The sequence below is a fragment of the Sorex araneus genome, chromosome 9, assembly GCF_027595985.1.
Source record: "Sorex araneus isolate mSorAra2 chromosome 9, mSorAra2.pri, whole genome shotgun sequence".
Lineage (NCBI taxonomy): Eukaryota > Metazoa > Chordata > Mammalia > Eulipotyphla > Soricidae > Sorex > Sorex araneus.
The window spans coordinates 2,415,938-2,435,437 of NC_073310.1; the positions used below are offsets into that span (position 1 = coordinate 2,415,938).

General features: G+C 44.6%; 1 protein-coding gene across 4 annotated transcripts in view; it reads left to right on the forward strand.

Annotated features, from left to right (window-relative positions):
* Positions 1–19,196, forward strand: part of SBNO1 (strawberry notch homolog 1) — a 64,432-nt gene extending 45,236 nt beyond the window's left edge. For all 4 annotated transcript variants that reach the window (XM_055146728.1, XM_055146729.1, XM_055146730.1 and 1 more), the window contains 11 exons: positions 1,263–1,375; positions 1,611–1,682; positions 2,622–2,721; positions 4,004–4,078; positions 5,401–5,547; positions 5,718–5,812; positions 5,900–5,992; positions 9,676–9,813; positions 10,449–10,525; positions 11,111–11,304; positions 13,053–19,196. In XM_055146728.1, the coding sequence (XP_055002703.1) occupies positions 1,263–1,375; positions 1,611–1,682; positions 2,622–2,721; positions 4,004–4,078; positions 5,401–5,547; positions 5,718–5,812; positions 5,900–5,992; positions 9,676–9,813; positions 10,449–10,525; positions 11,111–11,304; positions 13,053–13,195 (1,247 nt within the window). In that variant the 3' untranslated portion in view covers positions 13,196–19,196. The remainder of the gene's footprint in view (positions 1–1,262; positions 1,376–1,610; positions 1,683–2,621; positions 2,722–4,003; positions 4,079–5,400; positions 5,548–5,717; positions 5,813–5,899; positions 5,993–9,675; positions 9,814–10,448; positions 10,526–11,110; positions 11,305–13,052) is intronic.
* Positions 19,197–19,500: the final 304 nt, after the last annotated feature.

The window sequence follows — 19,500 nt, forward strand, 5'->3', positions numbered from 1 at the left end:
GGAGTGAACCTGGGTCAGGCGCATTCATGGCAAGCACCATAATTTCTCTTAATATTTCTGTTAAACCTGGGCCTATGGGCTAACGCGATAGCACAGTGGGTAGGGCATTTACCTTGCACACGGCTGACCCTGGTTTGATTCCCAGCATCCCATATGGTCCTCTGAGCACTGCCAGGAGTAACCCCTGTGCATAGCTGGGTGTGACCCAAAAAGCAAAAAAAAAGGGGGGGGGTGCTGAGATCTTTCCAGAGATGTCACACGAAGACAAGTTGCGATTTAACAAGCAGAGGGTCTTTATTGGCTAGCCCAAGCTAGGGCCCCTGTCCAGCTCACTGATGCAGTGGCTTCCTCAGAGGGAGCGGCCCTTTGCCACGGATATGCAGGATTTTTAAAGGTTTGTCTTTGGCAATGATCTAGAGGACATTTCCAGCCATCTCTGATTGACTGGAGACCGGCTGAGGTGGTTGCCAGAGACTTTCTCGGTCCTTTTTTGGTTGTCCTGGTAGGCCACATCACTTTGGGAAACCATAACTCAGGGCCGGGGGTTGGGTGTGGGACCAGGTGGGACACACGACCGTAACCTAAGCCTAGGAAAGCGAAACTTGGGCCTGGCTCCATTGAGCCTGTCATGGCACTGCGTTAACTCCTTTATCTTTCATCTCTAGCCCCTCATTTAACTATTTTGAGAGTTTTTGTCTCTTATAGATGGGAGTTGTTCTGAATGTGTATGTTCAAATCAGTGTTGTTGATTTTGGTTTTTGGAGATTTCTGGTCATTATTCGACCACTCTTTAGATCTCTTTTTTGTGTCAAGGTTTTTTTTTTTTTTTTTTTTTTTTTGTTTGTTTGTTTGTTTGTTTTTTGGGTCACACCGGGCCACGCATAGGGGTTACTCCTGGCTCTGCACTCAAGAACTACCCCTGGCAGTGCTCAGGGGACCATATGGGATGCTGGGAATCGAACTGGGATCGGCCTCATACAAGGCACACAACCTACCTGCTGTGCTATCCCTCCAGCCCCTGTATCAAGTTTTTTAATAGCAACAATGAAGGTTGGAATAGATCTCAACATCTTGAAACTAGTGATCATTATTAATAATTGCTTTTTTGGTTTCAAAGTCAAGCAAAATAGTTTTATTTAAAGAAATTTAAAAGGGCTGGGTGATAGTAAATGGGAAAGGTGCTTTCCATTTGTATGTTCAAGAAAGAATATGGATATCTCCTGGGGGATGCAAGTCAATAATTTTTTTTAATGTCATTACAGGTCGAACTCATAGGTCAAATCAGGTTACTGCTCCTGAATATGTCTTTCTGATTTCGGAATTGGCAGGGGAGCAAAGATTTGCATCTATTGTTGCTAAAAGACTGGAGAGTTTGGTAAGTGAGTTGTAAGGGTGTGTCTAAAGAGGATAGTTGCCACCCATCATTTTTATTAGCCGCACCTGGTAGTGCTCAGGCCTTACTCCTGTTTCTCTGCTCAGGGATCATTCCTGGTGGTCTCAGGTAACCATGTAGGGTGCCAAGGATCAATAAATTCCCTGCCCACTGTTATATTGCTACACTATATGTGACCAGTCTTTTATGCCCTGATTGAAAATTGTGTGTTTTGCAGGGGGCACTGACGCATGGTGACAGAAGAGCAACAGAATCGAGAGATCTGAGCAGGTTCAACTTCGACAACAAGGTACTTCTATTGGTACTTTTAAGCCTTGTGCTGGCTCGTGGTGTGTGGAGTAAGGGAATGGGCTTGCGTTTCACTCAGGGACAGCATGCAGCAATGCTAGACACTTGTCGGAACTTGGATATTGTGCCCTTGGACGCTAACCCTGGGGACCCTGCATGCCCACTCTCCCTTTGAGCTAGCTCGCTGGCCTTTTTCTTGATTGATTGCTTTTTCTTTGGGTTTTGGTTTTACTTATTTATTTATTTATTTATTTATTTTTGCTTTTTGGGTCACACCTGGCCATACACAGGGGTCACTCCTGGCTCTGCACTCAGGAATTACCCCTGGCGGTGCTCAGGGGACCATATGGGATACTGGGAATCTAACCTAGGTCAGCCGCCTGCAAGGCAAACGCCCTACCCGCTGTGCTAATGCTCCAGCCCCTGGGTTTTGCTTTTAAATTGTGACTTCAGATAACAAGCAGGTCCTTGGTGATCGAATTCACAATTTGCCATCTTCTTGATTCCTGTTAGAAAATAGGGATATACTGAATATATGAGTCAAGTTCCCAAAAGTAAAGGTTATTAATGAAGCTCTGCTTTGTGTGTAGGGGGAATTTAAAAGTGTGACTGTGTATAAAAATAATTAATTTTTTTTTTTTTTTTAAGAAACTGTTATTTTTGTTTGTGGTCTAAACCAGTGATGCTCAGGAGTTGGTTACTCCTAGTTCTGCATTCAGTGATTACTCCTGGTGGTGCTTGGGGGACTCTTTGGGATTCCAGGGACTGAACTTGGGTTGGTTGAATTGCAAGGGAAGCACCCTACTTGTTGTACTATTGCTCTAACCCTTGAATTTTGATGTATTAATAGTTTTTAGTATGTTGATTGATCGTATGGTTGAACAGTATCCATCCATCTCTTCTAACTGGTAAAAAAAATTTTTTTTTTTTTTGGTTACAGTATGGAAGAAATGCTTTAGAAATTGTCATGAAATCCATTGTAAACCTAGATTCTCCTATGGTATCACCACCTCCAGACTATCCTGGAGAATTCTTTAAAGGTAACTGGTCAACATCATGGCTAAGCAAAAACAGGATTGGAGAGGAGGCATTAAACCTTCCTAGTTGTATTCGTTCCAGTTTATAGTTTCCTTGAACATAAGGCGGAGTTTACTTACTCAGCGGGTTTATTGAATTATTTTAAATAAATAGATCAGGGGTATTTGAAATATATTTACTGTAGAGCTAACTTTCTGACAAAAGGTACTAGTTGCAGAACTGGTATTTGGCTGTGTCTGTAGTTCTTAGTGAAATACCTGGATGATGTTCTGATGGTCACTGATGGCATTTATGGCCACATTACTCCCAGGTGCTCCTCCGTTTCTGTGGTGCTGGGGGTCATAGAATGCCAGGGCTGGAACTTGTGCCCTGGGAGCCATCTCCCCTGCCAGAGGTACCTAGCACCTGGGCAGTGATTGGCCTGTGGTTTGTTCTTAGAGTTCTCTCTCAGGCCCAGTGGGCCAGTAGTCTTTGGTTCTGCCGTGGTCACACTCAGTGGTGCTGGGATGGGTATCTGTGCAGTGCCAGGAGTTGGGCCTTGCACTTGAGCTCTACCACCAGCCAAATCCCTCGACCCTACTGCTTATTTTTGGAGGCGCACACAGCAGTGCTCCGGGTGAACTTTGGACCCTGATCCTCACTGGTGCCGGGGTTAAACCCATGCATTCATCCTTTGAACTGGTCTCAACCGTTACGTACCTTTGGCATCAACTTGTCTGTACTGGTAGATAATTTTAGAAGGTTATTTTGCTAGTTATATGGTCAAAATGATAGAGGTTTTTTGTGGGTGACTGCTATTCATCCAGATATCTTAATTCCAAATGATAACTATAACAAAGATCATTTATTTTATTTTATTTTTTTTTTTTGAAGATTCTTTTTTTTTTTTTTTTGCTTTTTTTTGGGGGGGGGTCACACCCAGCGATGCTCAGGTGTTACTCTTGGCTTTGCACTCAGGGGTTACTCTTGGCGGTGCTTGGGGGACCATATGGGATGCTGGGGATTGAACCTGGGTCGGCCACGTGCAAGGCAAATGCCCTACCCGATGTGCTATCGCTCAGGCCCCAAGATCATTTATTTTAATGAAATGGTAAAAATATGTTTATTATGCGATTTTGAGGGTGCTTACCTTTGAGGACTATGGTCCATTTAATTTAGCTGTTTGCTCTGAGAGATACGTAGGGTACATTTTCATTGAACCTGATCTAGTTTGCTTAGTCAGGGAACAGACAAAAACTCATGAAACTTTTGGCCTCATAGATTTTTTTATAAATGTCTTTATAGATGTTCGACAAGGACTAATAGGAGTTGGCCTCATAAATGTAGAAGATCGCTCTGGAATTCTTACTCTGGATAAAGGTAGTGTATTTTTGTTTATACATATAAATTGCTATCACTAAAACCAATTTTATAGGTTAGCATTAAAATTCATTTTGCACATCAGATTTTGTGAATTGGGGGGGGGTCATTTGGGTCATACCTAGTTCTGCTCAGCTTGCTCCTGGGTCTGTGTTCAGGCATCATTCCTCTCAGGCACAGGGTTGGCCGTTTGCAGAAACATGTGCCTTACCCCCTGGGCTGTTGCTTGGACCCCTCCTGCGAATATATTGTCTTTATTTTGGTTTTGGAGCTATACTCAGGGTGCTCAGGGGCTTCTCTCAGTGAGTTGCTTAGGGAATCACTCTCAGTAGTGCACTGGGGGAGTCTCTCTAGCCCTACTTCCTCCACCCCTTCCAAAATAGGGGCCCTCCCACTAGGGCTGGCAGCTTGGCGTGGTCCCCAGGGCTACATTTCTTGCCACTCAGTGGACATGCAGTGCTTGGCGCCAGACTCGGGGGCTTGTGCATACTGTTGTGAATATTCAGAAGACATTTAGTCTTTGTTAAGGGACCAGAGTTTGTAAAATGCTAAGGCACATGCCCTGAATGCACCTGACCCTGGTTCCATTTCTGGTATCTCTGGTATCAAGCATCACTACCTCAGTGCTGCAGAGCCTGAGCCTGTCACCCTGGGGTCCTTGCATTGAATTGCCGGCCGAGTTAGCTGAAAATCACGAGGGGCCCTTAGGCCTCCTGAGAATACCACCTGGTTTACAACAGCGAAACAAAGCAACATCTATCTTTTGGGGGCTTGGACAGCCTTCCTAATAGTGACTGGGAGCTGAGGGGCCACTCTGATGCTAACGGCCTCTAAATCACGAACAACTGGGCTGTACCTGGTGCTATCAGATATTGAATTCAGAACTTTGGCAGTGCTGACATGCACTGCAGCAGTTTTAGGTATCTTCTGGATACTCACTGGAAAGCTTTTTTTTTTTTTTTTATCTGCTTTTTGCTTTTTGCTTTTGGGGTCACACCTAGACATGCACAGGGGTTACTCCTGGCTCTGCACTCAGGAATTACTCCTGGCGGTGCTCAGGAAACCACATGGGACGCTGGGAAACGAACCCAGTCAGCTGCGTGCAAGGCAAATGCCCTACCTGCTGTGCTATCACTCCAGCCCCTCCACTGGACAGCTTTGAGGATGTGCTGTGATTGTGCTCATTGCTAGGGTAGAGATGATAAAGTCGAGCTTTCTTCAGAGAAATAATAGAAGACTAGACAAGTTAATGGGAGTTTAGAGTTAAGAGAGGTTCTTTTTAATCATTGTATGAAGTCTTAAGTATTACCTTATCATTGCAGATTACAACAACATTGGGAAATTCTTAAATAGAATTTTGGGCATGGAGGTGCATCAACAGAATGCGTTATTTCAGTATTTTGCAGACACACTAACTGCAGTTGTTCAAAATGCCAAAAAAAATGGAAGATATGACATGGGAATCTTAGGTAAGTGGGCAGGTATAAGGGATTGTGCGTGCGTTGCCCCCACCCGCCTCCCAGGCGGCACCTGCTCTTCCCAGTGTGGGTGGGATGGACTGAACCCAGTGGGGAGATTTTTTTTAAATGCTTTGCTGTATTTCTGGTAAGTTCTTACTTGCTGCTTTTTGTTGTTCAAGATCTTGGTTCTGGAGATGAAAAGGTGAGGAAAAGTGATGTTAAGAAGTTTTTGACTCCAGGATACTCGACCTCTGGCCACGTAGAGTTATACACTGTGAGTTTGAAAGTCTTGCCTAGTAAAGTGTGTACTAGACATTGCTGGAACTGAATGTAATTTACTATTTTATGTTTTCTTTTACAGATAAGCGTAGAGAGGGGTATGTCTTGGGAGGAAGCTACCAAGATTTGGGCTGAATTGACAGGACCTGATGATGGCTTTTACTTGTCTTTGCAAGTAAGATTTGTTTCATTTCAATACGAGAGGTTCAGCTTAGAATGCTCTGCCAGCATTGTAACTGCCCTGTGTGCTAGTTGTTAACTTTTTCTATTTTGGTGATTTATCAGTATGATTGTGTCTCTCCGTCTATATACATTTTAATTTAATATACACTGAGAAATGTGATTGTAATAATTTGTGAATTTCTGCCTCTAGTAAACTTTAGTCTTACTTAGGGGTCAGGTAACTTGGGGTCACATTCTGCAGTGCTCAGAGGCTATGCCTGGCCCTGCTCCTGGGTGGTCCATTGGGGTTCGTACAGGACAGGGACTGAGCTCTGTCCTCCTGCGCGAAGAGCCTGTGCTCATCCTTAGAAGTTGTCTACACTATACCAAAGAATGTCTTCTGTTGTTGGTTTTGCTTTGGGAACCACACCCAGAGTTACTTGGCTCTTACTCCTGGATGTACTCTGAGATCACTCCTGGCGGTGCTTGGTGCACTTGCAGGGGGCCGTATGTGCTACTCAGATTGAACCCAGGTTATCGACCTGCACGGCAGGTGTCCTACCTGCTGTGCTATATGTTTCTGCTACCTGCATGGAATTTCAGTGAGGTGTCTCATTGTTCTTGTGTTTTTGGTTTTGGGTTCACACTTGACGATGCTCAGGGGTTACTCCTGGCTCCTCACTCAAGAATTACTCCTGGCGGTGCTCGGGGGAACGATATAGGATGATGGGGATTGAACCTAAGTCAGCCATGTGCAGGGCAAACACTCTGCCTGCTGTACTATTGCTCTGGACCCAATTACATAAGATTTTATTTTTTATTTTATTTTATCTTATTTTTTATTTTTGGTTACATCTGGCAATGCACAGGGGTTACTCCTGGCTCATATACTCAGGAATTACTCCTGGCGGTGCTCAGGGGACCATATGGGAATCCAATCCAGGTCAGCTGTGTGCAAGACAAACGCCCTACCTGCTGTGCTATCGCTTCAGCCTGAATTTAAAAATAGTTTAGAAGAGGGGCTGGAGCGATAGCACAATGGGTAGGGCGTTTGCCTAGCACGCGGTCGACCCGGGTTCAATTCCCAGCATCCCATATGGTCCCCTGAGCACTGCCAGGGGTTATTCCTGAGTGCAGAGCCAGGAGTAAACCCTGTGCATCGCCAGGTGTGACCCAAAAAGCAAAAAAAAAAAAAAAAAAAAAATAGTTTAGAAGAGCTGTATTCTTGAGTCAAGAATAAAACTTACAGGAGTTGGAGCAATAGCACAGTGGGTAGGGCATTGCCTTGCACGCGGCCGATCTGGGTTTGATTCCCAGCATCCCATATGGTCCCCTGGTCACCACCAGGGGTAATTCCTGAATGCAGATCCAGGAGTAACCCCTGTGCATCGCCAGATGTGACCCAAAAAGCAAATAATAATAATAATAATAATAAGATTGTTAAAAAATAAAACGAGTAAAACTTAGGTAGTTTAACACTTGGTACTATTTGCCACAACAAGGCAAATAATACTTTTTTTAAACATGTGTGGTGCTTCTCTCAATTGACTTATTTTAAAGCTTCTCATTTTAGAATATAGTGCAGTATAATCTTAATCTTACATAATCTTCATCTATCAGATGATTTGCATTTAATTTCTCTCTCTTTTTTTTTTCTTTTGATTTTTGGGTCACACCTGGCGATGCACAGGGTTTACTCCTGGCTCTGCACTCAGGAATCACCCCTGGCGGTCCTCAGGGGACCATATGGGATGCTGGGAATCGAACCTGGGTCAGCCGCATGCAAGGCAAACGCCCTACCCGCTATGCTATCACTCCAGCACCCCAAATTTCTCCCATTTTTTGGAAGTAGTTTTATTTTGAAGTATTCTCTCAAATCTAACATAACCTTCATCTTAAGGCTATTTTGATTTTCATTCTCTACAATCACTAGTTGTATCTTTCTAGTCATTTTGTTCATTTGACACTCACTATAGCCAATTCTTCCAGAAGTGCTGTAGACACATTACACCGTACACTTTTGATGCTTATGAGATTGATTTCATCCTTTGTATTTGTAAGATACTTTGAGAGCAGGAGAGATTGTACTCTGTTAAGGCGATTGTACTATACACAGTCCCTGATCCCTGCCAGGAGTGCAAATTTGAGTGAGGCTAGAGTACCACCAAATGTGTTCCAATAAAACAAGAACAAGATGGGCTGGGTTTTGTTTTGCACTTGAACAACCCGGGTTTGATCCCCAGCATTCCATATAGCCCCATGAGCACTGCCAGGAGTAATTTCTGAGTACAGAGCCAGAACCAGGAGTAAACCCTGTGCATTGCTAGGTATGACCCAAAAAGCCCCCCCCCAAAAAAAAAAAAACAAAAACAGGAAGGAAGATACTTTGAGTGGAGATGCACAGGGCTTCCTCCTTGCTCTGCCCTCAGAAATTTCCTCTGGTGGTACTCAGGGATATATGGAATGCCGGGGATTGAACTGCTTGCAAGACACACTCAACCCACCGTGCTATTGCTCTGCTCTAGACATGAACTGTTTATGTCACATTTTCTTTCAACAGTTTAAGTACACTTCTGCTTAGGAGTTGCATTTGGTACTGTGGAGATAGTGCAATGAGGTGCTTGCCTTGCACACACTTCTGACCCTTGTTCAGCCCAGCATCCAGCAATCTCATGCTGTCCTCCTTCCACCTCTAGATGTTTCTTCTCTGTTTTCTTTCGTTCTTTTGGCTACACCCAGTGGGTAATCCTGACCCTGTGATTAGGGGTCACTCCTAGTGACTGAGTTCTGGGACGAGAGTGCTGGGGATTAAACCTGGTTTGGCCATTCGAAAGGCAAACACTCCACCCATTGTACCATCTCTCTGGCTCTGTTAAAAATACTTTGTCTTATCACATTTTTACTGTTTACAGGTCACTTTGCAATGTGGTAGCTCATTTCACCCGTCAGGCAGCCCCAGCTGAGTAGTACTCCTTCACTGAGGCTGCTTCCTTATAAGTTCAGTTATGTCATCCTGACTGGAGAGAGTACAGTGGGGAGCGCATTTATTTGCCTTGCTTGAGGCTGATCTGGGTTCAATCCCCAGCACTCCTAACTTCTGGTTAGGCTTAGGGACCTGAGCATGCCTGGGTGTGGCCCCCTCCCCCAAGAAAAGTTGGTCTACTATAGGCCAACTGTGTCCTCACTGATAATTTGATAATTTGTATCTTAAGCATAATAGACACTTTTTTTTTGGGGGGGGGGTCACACCCAGTGATGCTCAGGGGTCACTCCTGGCTCTGCACTCAGGAATTACCCCTGGCCGTGCTCAGGGGACCATATGGGATGCTGGGAATCAAACCCCGGGTCGGCCGAGTGCAAGGCAAACGCCTTACCCGCTGTGCTGTCACTCTAGCCCCAAGCATAATAGACACTTAAAGCCCCTTAGAGCCATCTTTCCCCCTCACCCTCTTAAATGATTGAGGGGATCATCCTCAGACCTCATACATTGAGAGTTCTGTGCTCTGCTACTATATCACATTCCCTGCCGAGAGCTTCCCCCTTGGCAAGACAGCTACATCTCATCTCCTGTTCCCGATGTATTTGGCATGTGGGCAGTCTTTTGCATGATTGCTGCCGGTGTGCTGGTTTCAGAAGCAAGCAGATCAACTTATGCAGTATCAAAATCTCATATATTTTCTTACTTTTTTTTCTTAGATAAGAAATAACAAGAAAACTGCCATTTTAGTTAAAGAAGTGAACCCTAAGAAGAAGCTTTTCTTGGTTTATAGGCCTAATACTGGGAAACAACTCAAATTAGAAATCTACGCTGATCTAAAAAAGAAATATAAGAAGGTAATTTTTTTTTATTTGTACACTGAGTATTTGTTTAATCTTGAAACTGTTACGGAGACCTTTGTGCATTTGTGAAATTATTTTTATCAACCTATGTTTCAAGGTTCCTCGAAAATTATTTTAGAAACAACGTCAACTTGATTAATAACCAGTGGTCAGTGTTATCAAGCATTAAGAAACTTGTAAGGTGATAATTGAATCCACTTGTATTGCAGAAAAGGAAGCTTCCAGTGCTCACTATTTTTAAGACGCGCTTGCGTCTCGTGTGTGTGTGTGTGTGTGTGTGTGTGTGTCTGTCTGTCTGTCTGTCTGTCTGTATTTTGCTACAATTTGTAGCTAAACTAAAATGGCTTCTTTGTAACATTACTGGGAGTTACTGTTTTTATAAGTAGTATTACTTTTCTTCTTTCCTTCCCAGTATTTTTCACTTGTTAAAATGTTAGAATTTAGCTGCTTGAAAACTTCATTCCAGAGAAAGATGCATCATGACCAACCTTAGAAATAAGCCACAGTTGTGCCAGTGGAGAGCCCAAGGTGGTTTCTGGAGAGAGACGGGTGACTCGCTGCAGGGGATGGAGGCCAGCTGGGACAGCTAAAGTACTATTTCAGTGGAATATTTTGTCTAACTTTCACAGGTTGTCTCCGATGATGCCCTGGCCCACTGGTTAGATCAGTATAATTCATCTGCAGATACCTGCACGCATGCTTACTGGTCAGTATTTTGTGCTTCCTAAATTTATTTAAGTGTTCTCAAGGTCCATCTGAAAACCTCTTCTTCGCTCTCTGGGATTTTTGTTGTTTGCTTTTGGTTTTTGGGACACACTTGGCTGTAGTCAGGACTTACCTCTGGCTCTGAGCTCAGGGGCCTCTCCTGGTGGGGTTTGGAGGTGTGAGGCACTGGGAATGACCGTGTGCAAGGCAGGTGCTCTGCCTGCTGGCCTGCTGCTCCTGCCCGAGCACAGTGAGTTCAGGTTATGTGAACAGATCAGCCATGGGATGGAGTTTTCACTTGTGTTTATTTAGTGTCTGTGAATCACATACTCTTCTTGGGGAAAGTCCTTGTATTGGGAGTAACCCCAGGCAGTTGTCTCAGGGTACCATGTGGCAGATACAGAACATGCAGTGCTTGGCTAGTCTTGGCCAACACAGGGACGACGTTGTGATCCAGGAAACTGTTAGTGAAGGGGAATGATGTTACTACATTTCCATTTGCTGTGTGGGTAGCCTCTGTGTTTGTGTATTATATGCATATATGTTATATTTGCATGTCTGTTTCACCACCACCCTTTTATTTTAGGCGCGGCAATTGCAAAAAAGCAAGTTTGGGATTGGTTTGTGAAATAGGCCTACGTTGCCGCACGTACTATGTATTATGTGGCTCAGTACTAAGCGTCTGGACAAAAGTGGAAGGTGTTCTAGCCTCTGTCAGTGGCACAAATGTGAAAATGCAGATAGTTCGACTAAGAACAGAAGACGGACAGCGGATAGTAGGTGAGTCATTTTGGTTTGAGATGTGGGTAACTGAGTTTTTCCCCGTATTGTGCTTCTGTCAGCCTGGAACTTTCTCCCCTGATCAAGTAGTGGGGCATATACGCTCACATACGCTCTTGAGGCTTCATCAGTAGTCACACTTCTGAATGGTTAATTCCCGCCCTAGTTATGCTATTGTCATTGCTGTCATGCTGCCTTCAGATGCTTTTCTTTCCTCTTTACTGTCACTATCAAGTTCCGCCTTTTGCTCAGCATTCTCTGGAGTCTGTCGTTTCACGTTCTTGGGGTCCAGCCGAGCTAGTGGAACTGCAGGTCTGTGCAGGGAGGAGTCAGAGGAGCAGATGAGATGCCACTCCTGCTTTTATAGGAACCTACCTTGGATTAGGGGCAGTAGGTGTAGTAGCCTTGAGTGCGTTGAGGGGCACTTCTTTGCATTAGGAAGTGAGTTTCCAGGGTGCCCCCGCTGGACCCTCTTTCCCTGGCCTTGCTGCTCTTTCCCTAAACACAGCACTTAAGTCTCAGCAAGCTCCTTGGGCCTTGATTTTCTAATGAGTTGAGTTTGTTTTTGTTTTTGTTTGTTTTTTCTGAAGGGCCAAAAGCCAAGTTTGTTTGGGAAGCTCTGCCCTGGGCTTTGATATTATCACATTCAAATCATTCCTCTGTATCAGGGGTAGCAGCTTGGCTTTAGGCCAAAGTCAATCCTTGAATATATTTTTTATCCCTTAAGTGTTTTTTATTATTGGGAAGTGTTTTGGTTTGTGTTTAACTTTTTGGGTTACACCCAGCAATGCTCGGGTTACTCCTGGCAGTGCTCAGGGGTGAATATGGAATGCTGGGGATCCAATTTGGGTTGACCGCCTGCAAGGCAAATGTCCTCCCTGCTGTGCTATTGCTCAAACCCCTATTATTGGGAGGTTTGAATTAGTTGCTAACATTTCAAAATTAAAAGATTCTTCCTGTAATTCTGTGTTCACCTTACGGGGGAGATAGGCACCACAAGTATATAAGTTTGTCTGGAACTTTAAGCCCCTAACTCACACTTAGGAGGGGTTAACAACCTTTGTTTTTGGGTGTGGGGGAGGGTTTTGGGTCACACCCAGCGATGCTCGGATACTCCTAGCTCTGCACTCAGGAATTACTCCTGGTAGTGCTTGGGGGACCACTTGATATGCCCAGGATCAAATCCGGGTCAGCCGCGTGCCCTCCCCGCTGTAATATTGCTCTGGCCTGGTTACATCCTTTAACTGGTATGGTTGTACCAATTTGTTCACATGAACACTCTACTGCGCCTTCCCTGACTCCGCTGTTCTGGAGTCTCTAATCTGCCAGAGAAGATAGTCTTTCACTGTGGCCGCTGTGGAGATAGTTTGTAGGAATGCCCTCTGCTTACCCTTCTGGCACCCCCAGGCGATGGGACACACTCAGCTGTGCGCAGGATTAGGTCTTCATGGTTGCCCCTGCTGAGGACCCGGGTCATTTCTCACCCACCATTTCAGTTGGTCAGTGTCCTCTCGGTTTTGTGTGGAATCTTGTTCATCCCGTTTACTACGAGGCTACTTTTGAACAATGAAGAGCTGTAAAATAAGGTGGTTGCCCTGGTCTGTTTTTAAACCGCATTTGCAGTATCCTGAGTAATGCTTAAGAGAATCTTTTACCTGGTGGTTAAGAATCACTTTCCATCAAAAATAAACAAAATAGGGGGCTTTCTCCTGCACATGGCTTTTATAAATTTTGGTGTCTAATTGCAGGTTTGATCATTCCAGCAAACTGTGTGTCTCCTCTTGTAAATCTCTTGTCAACCTCAGACCAGTCTCAGCAGCTCGCAGTGCAGCAGAAGCAGCTCTGGCAGCAGCGCCACCCGCAGAGCATCGCCAGCCTGAGCAACGCCTAGAACCTCCCGCCTGGATGTGTCTGAATGCCGTGGAAGCAGATCACTGGCATAAAAATCAGGGACCGTTTCCAAAGAATTATATATATATTTTTCAGTTGTGCTCTCGTTAATTTTGGGGCGGGGGAATAAGGACAGATCGGGAGTAGACCGTAACCCTGAAGGTCAGCAGTGCCCACGGGGCACGCGTCTTTCCTGCGCTTCCCAGGGTACTCCCCACACGCTTCCCTCGGGTGAGCAGAGGGCTGTGCGCTCCGTGTGTGTCAGTCTGTCGGTGAGTCTGTGAAGGCTACAAACCACTACTGGTGTAGAAACGCTTGGACCGTCCCGGACTGGCTTTCCTTTGATGTTTTACAGTGCTCAGGGTTAATGCAGTACATCCATGCCGTTCCCAGGGAGTCATCCCGGATGCATGTGTTTTGAGTCTATAACTAGAATATATATTGGTTTCTTTCTCCAACTTATTCAATAATAGATTTATAAGCATGAAATGAAAGGGTTGCATATCATGCATTCAGGTTCTTTTCTAGTTTTGTTCTGACTGTGCATGTCTTTGAAAGCATGCGTACACGAGATTAACACAGAAGTCAAGACACGGAGAGAGACGTTTGTAGATGTACAGCATTGGTTATTGCATTTTTATAGTGTTTAAATGTTTCTACCTGGGTATTGCTTCTCACCCTTTAGACCCCCTTCCCATCATTCCCTTCCCACCCCCCTCCCCATTCTCCTACCCAGGTTTCTGGTCCAGGTAATGAGTACATACTTTTTTTGTGATAAAAGTCTTAAAAGTTAATTTTAATGTATTAATAGTATTCCTAATGTGTGCTGCAAAATGGCTGCAAGCCTGCTTTTCTTAAGATTACATTTCCTTAACTTAAATATAGTTTTAGTAAGAATACAAATCTGCTTCCATCTTGCGAACAATATATATTTTTTTAAACTTCATTGTCTTATTTTGCTTTGTCACTCATAAAAAAGGAAACTGTACTTGAGTTATAATCTAGACAATGAGGAAACACTTGAGGCTTCTGCTGTATGTTTTTTTTTTGTTTGTTATTATTGTTACTCAGTAACTTGAATATTGTTTAATTGTTGTAAGACATTGTAGAGTTTATCTCAAGCAGTTAAAAATGGTAATGTACAAATGTGAATAGATACTTATCTATAATATGGATAAGTTTTGTTTCGCCTATAATAGATGTTTATAAAAACATGTGAGGGGGCAATTGTTGTTTGTTTTTTATTTTCTCGTTCTTTTTCCCATTTTTGCTTTTTGTTTTTGTTTTGGTGGGTTTTTTCTTTCCTTTTTTTTTTTTTTTTTTTTTTTGCTTGCACAGGTTGCACTATTGAAAACTTGACTGTATAAATCTGGTCAAAAGCTGCAGGATCGCAGAGTCTTGTAGATGTTAAATAAAAAGTTATTGTACAAACAAGAAGTGGACTCTTGTTTAGGCCTCGTCCCTTCAGAAGCAGCCTGAGTGGCCTCTGCGGGCAGGAGGCGCTGTGAGGAAGGACTGCAGCGAGAGCGCTCGGGAGTAGCTCTCAGCTTGGGCTCTTCTTGTTGCTCTTTGGACTCCTCACAGAACACGTGAGATGAATGTTCGGTGGGAAGCTATGGCTTTCCTCCCCCTCGGATTTGTTTTAACCCGAGTTTGGTCATGTCAAGTTCACCGTATGTTTTCTTTTGATTTCCTTATTCTCGATGCCTAAGAGAACAACCTGAGAAACATCTTTGTTCTTTGGCCTTCTTTGCCCCGTGGATGCAGTCTCTCGAGCCTCAGTCTAGTCCTGTCTCCGGCAAGAAGCCCGGGAACCGCACGCAGGAGCCGGCTCGGGCCCCTCAGCCATCGGCTGCCAAGAGCAGAATAACTGCACCTGAGCAAGACTCCCACTTAGCTCCTCTTTATGCACGCTTGCCGCTGAGCTTCCGGCCATGCTCTTAGGGGAACCAGAGCCGGAGCAGGAAACATGCTCATCTGCTCCTTTGCCCATTTGTTAAAATGAAAGGTTCAGACTCCCGCTTTCTCTAGTGTGTGTCTTGTTTTTGTTTTTGTTTTTTCAAATTTAATTTAAAGAAACACCAGTATGAGAATTCTTGAGCAGGCAGTTAATTGACTCTTAGGATTCATGATGCAGTGTTTGTTCTTGGAATTGCTCTCTTGATGCACTGGGCCTGTGTGTGCTCTGTTCTTTGTCAAACAGTTTGTTTCCAAGATAGGCTCAGAAATTAGGCTTAGATCTCTCCTAGTGGACTTTGAAAAGACCAACAGTGTGACTGGGTGTGGAGCTCAGCACAGCAGGCCACACACCCGGCTAGGCTGCTCGGGGATCACCTGACCCCTGTCACACTGCGCCCTTTCTGAGTCAGCAGCTGCAGCGTGTCCAGCCTGGAGGCCAGCACACAGGTCCTCCTCAGTCAGAAAATCAGGACTTAGCAACAACTAAGTACTAAAATGAGGTTCTTTCATGCCAGGGTCTGGGTAAGACTTCTGAGCCGAGGGCCTGGCTGAACCTAATGAGTCCATAGGCTTCTCCAAGGCCTGTTCTCCACATTGGGCAGGATGGCTCTGAGCAGGAAGATTTGATGATAAACTATGTCAGTCTTTTCAAGGTCAGTTGTACTGAAAGAGAATGTCCAGTCCAGAGCTGCTCAGGTGTTCCGGAAAATTGTGTTCCCCTCACTTAACAGTCTCTTATACACAAGATCTTTATTAGCAGCTTAGTGCAATTATCCAGCTCCTGTCAATAAAGCAGATTCCTAAAAGTATTATTGAAGTATTTTTTAAACATTATTTGATCGAAAAGCATCTTGAGCAGTTTTCCCTTTTTTGCTGCTTAATTGCAGATACCTTTTTTCAGTGTCTTTATATCTGTATATAAATTAGCAAGAACTTACACTCAGCGCAGTGTAATATATATATATATATATATTGTGTGTGTATTTATTCCAGCTCAGTTGAATAGCACTTCAGTAATCTTTCTGAGTTGCCACAATAGATTCATTTTGCTTCCTTCCCCTGTAGAGGCAAAAGTTGTAGATTACCAAGCCCCAGGAGAATGTAGGATTTCAGAGGCACAGTTTTCTAATTCCTGCGGTGTTTTTTTTGCTAGTGTCCATGTGAGTTGTAAGGGGCAGGACAAATAAAGGATACCGGAGCAGCATTTAGAGTCGTATAGCAGAAGCCTTACCCCACCCTCGAATTGTCCAGGTTAGCGCAAGATCAGATGTTGATGCACCTGAATTTTTATAAGTGGAACAAAGGAGCTCATTCTCTTTCCCCGCCCACCCCCAGTTCAGAGCTTTGTCCCTGGCGGCAGTTGGAGGGCTGAGGTCCTTTTTCTTAGAGATATTACGATGAAGCTTTCTGTCAGAACCCTTTTCTAATGAGTGTCTTTGCTTCCGTGCATGGTGCTACACGTGAGTCTCTGCTAGCTAGGATCCAGTTAGGCCAAGCCAGGCATTCCAGTGGCTGAGGGATCACTGTGACGATAGACGTTTGTGGGCCACCCATCCTGCGTCTGGGCTCTCGCACACCCTGTATGCTTAGCTGCTGGAGTACAGCAAGCAGTCCGTATTAAGCTACAGCTGAAGCAGAGCTGTCTACAAACAATTCTCATTGGATGCCAGTTGTGTAATACACATGTTTCTTCAGGACATGTCAGTGAAGAAACACCTCTAGATACCCCAGCCCAAGCTAGCTAATAATCCTTTTCTGAGTACTTGAGGTAAAATCCAAAACCAACTTCTAATTTTATGCTGTACTTATATATATGTACATAATGTGTATATATAGAAATGTTGAGTTCTTTTGAATTCTGAATGTAAATATTTCTTGTAAATGAGGATCCACCCACTCGTTTTTCCCCTTTCCCTCTTCCCTTCAATCCTATTTATTCTTTTCTTGACTTCCCATGTGAAGCATCTTTTTTAATGTAGAAAAGTATGAAAAGCCTTTCAGTTGAAGTTGTTCAGATATTTTAGAATTCACATTTGCATCTTTACTGTAGATAGAATTTTTCTGTCTCATTAATATTTTTCAACATGCCTGATTGTGTTTTGCATTTTTATTACCAATTTTTACTGTGTGCAATGCGTTATATTGGGGAGACGTACTTGAGTGCAATTTCTGATACTGTCATTATATGACTAGTTCTGCTCATTTGTGTTGCTCTTTGGAAGCTCTAGTGAGTGAGCTTGATGTTTTCACCTAAAATTGATTTCTTCTCAAGACTTCTGAGCGCCTCTAACTTCTTCAGTGAGTTTGGGATCAGACTTGCCTCTCCAGCAGACCCAGCTTGCCTCCCGCCCGTGAAGGTGGTTGTTCAGGCCTGCACCAGATTCTGGGTCAGTGCAGCTGTCCAGCACAGGGAATCTTGTCATGTGGGAAGCAGTTTCTGGCCCACTGCTGTTGAGTTCAGAAGTGTGCCTGGCTGCCTCGCCTCAGGTGCTCGTCAGAAACTGACTTGGTAGTGCGAGCATGCCCCGCGAGCTGCTGTCTGGCTGGAGAAGGCACGCCGAGAAAGCTGTTCCTGTTTCTCCAAGAGGAGAGCAACACTGCCACCTTCCCAGCCTTCTACTCGGGGGTTGGTACAGTGTCGAGGGCAAGACGGAGGAGACCGGGCAAGAAGCGTCCCCGCCTCACTATCCTCACGCATCCCGACTAGGACCGCCAAAGATCTAGGAGCTGAGTTGTCTCCACGCACACGCGTGTCACGGTGGTATCACATCTGATGACACCATAATTTCAGCCAGAGGCTGCTCCTGGTTCCGTGCATGGGACCACAGGGTGCAGGCGCTCCAGCCCTCAGGGCCTTCTCTGTCTGGTCGTTAGTGTCGTCTCGTAGGAATCCCAGGGGCGGATTATGAAAACGGGCAGCAGCAGGGAGGCGAGCAGCCGCTTTTTATAGACTTTGCACTTTTGAGAGAGGAAGATTTCTCCGTAACTTTTCAGCAAAGTGCTGTGAGCGTTTCAAAGGCCTTTCATTCTTGTACTGTTCTACTCATTACTGCTGGTAGGTTTGTTGGAAATTTAAAAGTTGAGTCTTTGGAACCTAATTTGTCATGACTCTGGCCCGTCTGAGATTAGTTCTCTTGTGATCCCGGTTCAGAACCATGCCACTCCGCTTCCATCCCCGGGCGTCTCTGGCGTTGTTGGGTCCCCGCAGAGCGGAGGGCTGGGTGAGCCTTCGTTTCTGCAGTTCCGTCCCTCAAGCAGAATGGCCCTGGCTCACCTTTCCACCTTCCTTCCCTGCGGGTCTCTGTGCTGTACCCATTGTCGCTACGCTGAAGCAGTTGAGGCTTGAACCTTCCTTTCTGACTCCCACGTTTGGGAGCAAAGAGCTTTTTTTCTACCTAGCACACTTGCCGTCTCACCCTCCTGGGGGGAGGGGAAGTCATTGATTCATGGTTTATCCTGATTCCGAACTACTGATACTGTTTTTCAATAACACTTGTACCTGCATCAGTTGGGAGCGGGGAGGGGGTGCTGTACCTGCCAGGCTCACCGCTGCGGAGCGAAGGCTCCTGTGTACATACGTAGGCCTGGCCCTTCCTCCCTTAGGAAGCGGACCACGTATCCGGAAACAGCAGGATGGAATCCAAAGACTATTTGATAAAAAAGGACGTAAACTATGTGTTTGTTTGATTCTTGTTCTTCCTTTGACTCTCCCTTTTTGTATTGTTCCTCTGTTTTGAATGTCTGTCAGCGTCGGCCACTGCTGCTGATATGCACTGCTTCGCCACCCTGCCACGGTGACACAGCACTAATCCAGAAGACATTGTTCCAGCCATTTTCATATGTGACTTTAAAAATATGGGGCCTCATGCAATAAAACTGTATTGGCTGCATTAGTGAGGTTTGATCACCCTTACTGGCAAAACTGATCAACATGAAGCTTAACAAATTCTGTATTTCGTTTTATGTTACTGTATTTTATTTTTGTTTTGTTTTGTTTTCCCCTTTTTTGGGTAAAATTCTTAAATAAATTAAACTGGCTACTACGCTGCCTCTCCGTGTTTTGTTTATCTGGATTCTAACCCTTTTGAGCCTGTCAGTGCCCCTAGGAGCAGCTTCCACTGGTGTGGACCGTTGTGTGTTGACATTGTTGGTTTTGTTTGTTTGTATGTTTTTGAGTCACACCTGGCGATGCACATGGGGTCACACACAAACCGTTTCCAAAGTGAGTGAGAGAATCATACTTGATCTGTAGCTTGAAATACGTTAGAGGCTTCCACCCAGTTTGTAAGTTGTGAATGTGTAGGGGAATTTAATCGGCTAACTACATGCACTAATTGGATATTTGAA